This window comes from Sardina pilchardus, chromosome 18 (genome assembly GCF_963854185.1).
Source record: "Sardina pilchardus chromosome 18, fSarPil1.1, whole genome shotgun sequence".
Lineage (NCBI taxonomy): Eukaryota > Metazoa > Chordata > Actinopteri > Clupeiformes > Clupeidae > Sardina > Sardina pilchardus.
Genome location: NC_085011.1, coordinates 5,828,197 through 5,835,696, shown reverse-complemented (window position 1 = coordinate 5,835,696; position 7,500 = coordinate 5,828,197). Strand labels below are relative to the sequence as shown.

At 48.5% G+C, this 7,500-nt stretch overlaps 1 protein-coding gene across 1 annotated transcript in view; it reads right to left on the bottom strand.

Annotated features, from left to right (window-relative positions):
* Positions 1-7,500, bottom strand: part of LOC134063569 (protein FAM53B-like) — a 19,596-nt gene that overhangs the window by 4,691 nt on the left and 7,405 nt on the right. Inside the window, exons 2-4 of the mRNA XM_062519147.1 lie at positions 4,422-4,616; positions 3,070-3,124; positions 1-263 (exon numbers count right to left, since the gene is read on the bottom strand). The exon at positions 1-263 is cut by the window's left edge and continues 549 nt beyond it. Coding sequence (XP_062375131.1) covers positions 1-263; positions 3,070-3,124; positions 4,422-4,472 — 369 coding nt within the window. The 5' untranslated portion in view covers positions 4,473-4,616. The remainder of the gene's footprint in view (positions 264-3,069; positions 3,125-4,421; positions 4,617-7,500) is intronic.

The window sequence follows — 7,500 nt, the reverse complement described above, 5'->3', positions numbered from 1 at the left end:
CTGGCGCTTAGAGGGCGGCGCGGCCGCGTGCCCGTGCCCGTGCGTGTGTGTGTGTGTGTGTGTGTGCCGGTGCGTGTGCGTGTGTGTGTGTGAGGCGCGGGCCTCGTCCAGGCTCAGGTCCTGGATCAGGTGGGTGAGGGCGCTGGCGGCTGTGCGCACCGCGGGCTGGGGGGGGGCGGGCAGAGCCTCCCACAATCCGCCCTCCTGGTGGACGCTCTCCGGCTGGACACAGCCGCCCGCCAGGGCCAGCCAACGCTCCCCCTCTGGTGCACACACACACGGAGAGAGAGAGACACACACACACACACACGGAGAGAGAGAGAGACACACACACACACACACGGAGAGAGAGAGACACACACACACATGGAGAGAGAGAGAGACACACACACACACACATGGAGAGAGAGAGACACACACACACACATGGAGAGAGAGAGAGAGAGACACACACACACACACACATGGAGAGAGAGAGAGAGAGACACACACACACACACACATGGAGAGAGAGAGAGAGAGAGAGAGACACACACACACATGGAGAGAGAGAGAGAGAGAGAGACACACACACACATGGAGAGAGAGAGAGAGAGACACACACACATGGAGAGAGAGAGAGACACACACACACACACACACACACACACAAGCAGTCATTAATAAACAAGGAATTACTACAAATACATCCACACAAGAAGTATTTAACAGACAATACAATCATACAATCACCCAACCACACACACACACACATGCACGCACAAGCAGTCATTAATAAACAATACAATTATGAGTAATGCACATGCATACAGGACAAGGACAAAGACACACACACACACACACACACGACATAATGGCATAATAATATAATTAGTCATGAACACAGAAACCACACATGCTAACCAGTGGTCTGCTTCTGACACACACACAAGCCACAAAAAACACGTGCAAGTCAGCCAACCCCCTCCTACTAATACACAAATGAGTGGTCATAAACACACACACACACACACATGTGCACAGGAACCACATGTACACATGCAAATACACACACACACATGCAAATACACAAGAACTACTACAGGTTCATGCATACACAACATTCACCGGAAAGTTACATACAGATTCAAATGATCACACACAGACATACCGACACACACACACACACACACACAAGCCCACACATACAAGCCCACACATACACACTGACACGGTCATAAACCATTAACAGACAGAAAAGCATTCATTAACATGCACAGATACACACTCACTAGAGAGAGAGGGGGAGAGGAAAAGACAGAGAGGGAATGATGGAGAGAGATAGAGAGAGAGAGAGACAGAGAGAGAGAGAGAGAGAGAGAGAGAGAGAGAGAGAGAGAGAGAGAGAGTAATCGGACAGTCACTCGTCCTCCTCTGCTCGTCCAACAGAGCCCTTCAGTGCAGTCCAACTGAGGACACAGTGTGCTCTAGTCTCAAACATCCCCTCCACAACAAGGAGGCCCACAGGCCACAGCCCAGAGCAGGGCCTACAGGGTCTGTCGCCTCTGAGTGCACGCGCCAGAGAATGTGTGTGTCTGTCGCCTCGGAGTGCACACGCGAGAGAATGTGTGTGTGTGTCTGTCGCCTCTACACGGATGCGAGAGAATGTGTGTGTCTGTCCTCTCTACACGGATGCACGCGAAAACACGAGAGAATGTGTGTGTCTGTCGCCTCTACACGGATGCACGCGCACACGCGAGAGAATGTGTGTGTGTCTGTCGCCTCTACGTGCATGCACGCGCACGCACGAGAGAATGTGTATGTGTGTGTGTCTGTCGCCTCTACGTGCATGCACGCGCACGCACGAGAGAATGTGTATGTGTGTGTGTCTGTCGCCTCTACGTGCATGCACGCGCACGCACGAGAGAATGTGTATGTGTGTGTGTCTGTCGCCTCTACTGTACGTGCATGCACGCGCACGCACGAGAAAGAGAGAGAGAGTGTGTCTGTGGCCTCTAAGTGCATGCACACACTTGTAAAAGAGAGAGAGAGAGAGAGAGAGAGAGAGTGTGTGTGTGTCTATCGTCTCTGAGCGTGCGTGCACCCATGAGAGAGAAAAGAGAGTCGCCCTGACAACTGTCCTGCTCCCTGTCCTACAGGCATCTGGGCAATGTCCGCCACATGAGGATGACCACGCCGAACGCAAGGGCCTTGGGACATCCGTCCCATCCCACGCCCCATGGCACAGGATGGCACAAGGACGCTTGTCCGCAGCCTAAAAAAGGGGCCTTTTGATAGGACACCCAGTAGGTGCCCAGCGAGCATTGTTGGGTGGGGGGTGGGGGTGGGGGGCGGGGCCTTGTCCATAAGCCAAGTGGTCGGTCCAGTCTGTCCACACCCATGTGGGCGTGTAGCGGCACACTCTCCTTATGGGAGCGGACAGAGGAGAGGCCTACGCATTGACATTTTAACGGAATTCTCAGAAATGAGACAATACAGCGAGCGAGACAAACACTGTGGGTGGAGTTAAGACCGTTCCCTACACCTCCCAGCGGAGCAGGAGAGCTTTGTTTGCGTGCCTCGGGGGTGACTGGCATGGCATGGCATGGCATGGCACGGCACGGCACGCAGCGCACAGCACAGGTGAACGACAGCACAGGTGAACGACAGCACAGGTGAATGGCAGCACAGGTGAACGACAGCACAGGTGAACGACAGCACAGGTGAACGACAGCACAGGTGAACGACAGCACAGGTGAATGGCAGCACAGGTGAATGGCAGCACAGGTGAGCGACAGCACAGGTGAACGACAGCACAGGTGAATGGCAGAGGGAGTGTCAGGGACGCCAGCCGTCAGGAGGAGGATGGAGGAGAGGGGAGGGGAGGGAAGGGGAGGAGAGGGGAGGGGAGGGGAGGGGAGGGGAGGGGAGGGGCAAGAGGATGTGAAGGGAATGCAAACACACACTTTACTCTCAACAGCCTGCACTGGACTGGCTCAGAGAACTTAGAAAACAGGTAGTAAAAGAGAGGTGGCGTGCGTGTGTGTGTGTGTGTGTGTGTGTGTGTGTGTGTGTGTGTGTGGGACTCACCCACTGAGCTGCAGGAGAAGAGTGCGGTCCCTTTGCTCATGGTGCTGGGCTCATGCTGCAAACACACACACACACACACACACACACACACACACACACACACACACACACACACACACACACACACACACACACACACACACACACACACACACATACACACACAGACAGACACACACACACAATTTAATTCTCCAGAGCCATTTAACCAGGACACACGTCTCTCCTGCTGAACACTTGATGCCGGCGGCATTAATTCCGTCGTGGCTTTTCCTCCATGTCAGTTCCCTTTCATGCCTGACTTGGCCTCCACTTTTAAGTGGCAACAGTTAGCGCCACGCACGTTACCTTTGCTGACAGCTGAGTTCAACTGACTGCATCGACAACTCCACCTGGCCTTGCATGACTGACTGTCACCATCGGATTATGTTTTACGGTTCAGACAAAGCAGCTGCACTAAGAGAGTAAACCATTTTATTTTGGTTGCAAAAAAACAAGAACTGCGATGATAAACAGGCGAAACACACTCGGAAGAGTAAACCCATCCTCAAATGACTGGAGGCATCACGCTAGAGAGTGTGTTTGCCTGTTTACAGTTACATGCAGATCCACACTGAACACACTGACTGAGCTAATGGTGTCTGACAGCTTTTAAATGTGTTCATCTTCATAGATTTATCCTTCCTGCGATAGTTTTTGGTCTTTCAAGAGGGGTCTGAACACGTATCTGTTCTGCTTCCACTTAAATAATTAAGCTGTTCTTATGAATTATGGATTGTATATTTATATTCTATTTAGTTGTAAAGTTGATCTTTGATATTGTACTGACATTATTGCTATTATAGCTATTCTTAATGTAGCCTCACCAACTATCTATGACTGTTTACTGTTCATTAGAAGTATTGTATTATTATATTAGTAAGTTGCCTTGGACAAAAGCACAAACATAAATATATTTATGGTATTTGGTATCAATAAATATTACATTAACACGAAAATGAACAGTTAATAGTAAAATCAAAAAGCCTAAAAATATCAATACCATTAGTAGACTACATCAAATTTAACAGAATAATGATAAATAATATAATAAATATGTAACTCTAATGTCAGGAGGATTGTTTAGTCATCTGCAAATATTATAGAGTGGCCGATATGTGTGGCTACAACAGTCTGCAGAGTTGACAAATGCCTTAGTAATGACTCATATATGTAACCATGTATAATGGCTATACTGTGACTGTGACTGTGAGTGTGTGTGTGTGTGTGTGTGTGTGTGTGTGTGTGTGTGTGTGTGTGTGTGTGTCTGTGCCTGTGCGTGTATGTGTGTGTGTGTCTGTGTTTGAACTTACATTGTCCACGCCCTTCTTTATTTCCAGTGTTTTGGAGTAGAGGATCACCATGGTAACGCGAGTGAGAGTTCCTGAACATTGCTGTGCATGAGAGGAAGGTGTCCCGGGGCGGCCATGTTGGGTGAGGATAGAGGTGTTGGCGTTCTGTGAGGGAAAGGCCTCAGGAGTGTGTGTGTGAGACACAGCCTCCAGTCCCTACATAGACCACACACACACACACACACACACACACACACACACACACAGAGAGAGAAAGAAAGAAAGAGAGAGGGAGAGAGAAGCCACATTAGTTTAGAGTTTACAAACAGTGTGGTAGTTGAAAACTGCCCAAGGCACATACAGTATAAGGGTAAATACTTCTAGCCCAATGCACATTCATTCATATGCACACACACACACACGCCCAAAAGTGTGTATAACAATCTATTCACACGACACCACCTAAAACCAGAAGATCTGGGTGTGGATGAACAGTGCTACTAGACTACAGGCATGAGCCTACTTGTGTGTGTGTGTCTCTCTCTCTCTCTCTCTCTCTCTCTCTGTGCGTGTGTGTGTGCGTGTGTGTGTGTGTGTGTGTGTGTGTGTGTGCGCCCGTATGTGTGTGTATGGAGGAGCGTGTGTGTGACCTTCTACCAGCTCGGTACACACCAGCCCCGTGGTGTCGGCCAGGGGGTAGTGTGAACGAGCTTCAAAGGAACCCACAGCTGCTAGAACCATTCTAGCGGAAACGCTAGCTGAGCGGAGCTGAGCTGAGCTGAGCTGAGTGGAGCGGAGCGGCACAGAGTACAGGACGGGTGCGGGGCGGGTGCGGAGCGGGCGTGGGGCGGGCGCGGGGCGGGTGCGGGGAGGGCGCGGGGCAAAGCTGGATTACTCCACAGCACCACAGACAGGTTAATCCGCTCCACAAATACACACAAGTCAGCCTGGCAGACACCGGCCCAACCACGGCTACAGAACCGACAGTGGTAGATACACACACACAGACACACACACACACACACAGACACACAAACACACACACACACAGACACACACAGACACAGACACACACAGACACACACAGACACACACAGACACACACAGACACACACACACACACACACACACACACACACACACACACACACACACACACACACACACACAGAACACACACACACACACACACACACACACACACACACACACACACACACACACACACACGTACGTGCGTGTTCGCTCCTGCTCGCATACAAACACGCATGCACCCACACACAGTCACACACGCCATCTCTGTCTTTTACTTACTTACTCACTCACTCACTCACACACTCATGCATACGTGCACACACACACACACACACACACACGCGCACACACACAAACACACGGAAAGCACCAAAAAGAGCACACACACATACATGTCATCTCTTTCTCTTTCACTCATTCTCTCTCAGACACACACGTGTACACACACACACACACACATATACACAGACCCTCTCTCTTCCTCTTTTTTGTTTTCACACACAAAACACACATTAATTAAAGACAAAAGTTCCCCTGGGGTAGCATCTAGATCAGAAGTGCTGTGAGATGACAGAGGAAGGTGTGTGTGTGTGTGTGTGTGTGTGTGTGTGTGTGTGTGTGTGTGTGTGTTTAAGTGTGTGTATGTGTGTGTGTGTGAGTGTGTGTGCGGGTATGGGTGTCTGTGTGTGTTTATGCAACAATGATTAACATCAATGTTTTTATCTGTTAATTTCCCTGAGCCTGTGCCATTAGCACACACACACACACACACACACACACACACACACACACACACACACAGAAGTCTGTTCCTTAGCTGTGCTCGGACGAGAGCTAAAGTCCATGTCTGGCCCTGGTCTGTTCTGGGCGCGCACACACACACACACACACACACACACACACACACACACACCTCATACTCATGTGGTTATTCCATTGGAACAACCTTTCCTTCCTCCATAAACAAACAGCAACTGCACGCACAACAGAAGAGTACAACCACACAAAGAGACTCGAGGAGGAACCAAAACCAGAATGAGATGAACGTGACACAGCACACACACAGCACACATCTAGCTAAGACACACACAACACACACCGCTAACACACTATCCAATTAGAAGCACAGCACACACCAGTAACACACTATCCAACAAAACACACAGCACATACCACCAACACACTATCCAACAAGACATTCAGCACACACCACTAACACACTATCCAACAAGACATTCAGCACACACCACTAACACACTATCCAACAAGACACCTGTGGTACACACCAGTAACACACTATCCAACGACACACACAGCACACAGCACTAACACACTATCCAACAAGACACCAGTATCACACACCACTAACACACTAACCCAATCCAACGCTATCCAACAACACATACAGCACACACCACAGCACACTATCCAATTAGACACACACATCACACACCACTAACACAATATCCAATTAGACATATATTTCAATTTCGGTAAGACTTTATATTAAGACACACACATATTCATAAAATCCATTTGTTAGTCATTATAAGTCACTAATTAATACCTTCTCCCACCCTTACTAGATCCTTAATTAAGAATTCCCCCTATGCAAGTTCCTAATTAACCCTTATTCATAGTTATTAAATACGTTGTTACATATGAATTATGACCACACAAATAGTTATTCACCACTAATAATACTTATCATAGATGGTATATTCAAATGGAACTACCGGTAGACACTAAACCACAGGTGCTAATAATGTACAAATAACTCATGATTAAGTAATGCCTAATATGCTCCCTATTCTAAAGTTGGGTCTTTGTTCACATCTAATTCACAATTAATTTGGCACATTAACCCCTAGGCCTATATGTTCCCTAAACCAAAGTTGCCTCCTATTCACACTTACAGTACTGTATTACAGTGCATAGTGGGCTACATTACAAGCACACAGCCAAGTTAGCACAAACAAAAAATATCTCTTTTATTAATGAACGCAAGATAGCGAGAGGCAAACCTGAGTACATTTGTACGCTAACTTTCTTGGCTCCTGAGTAA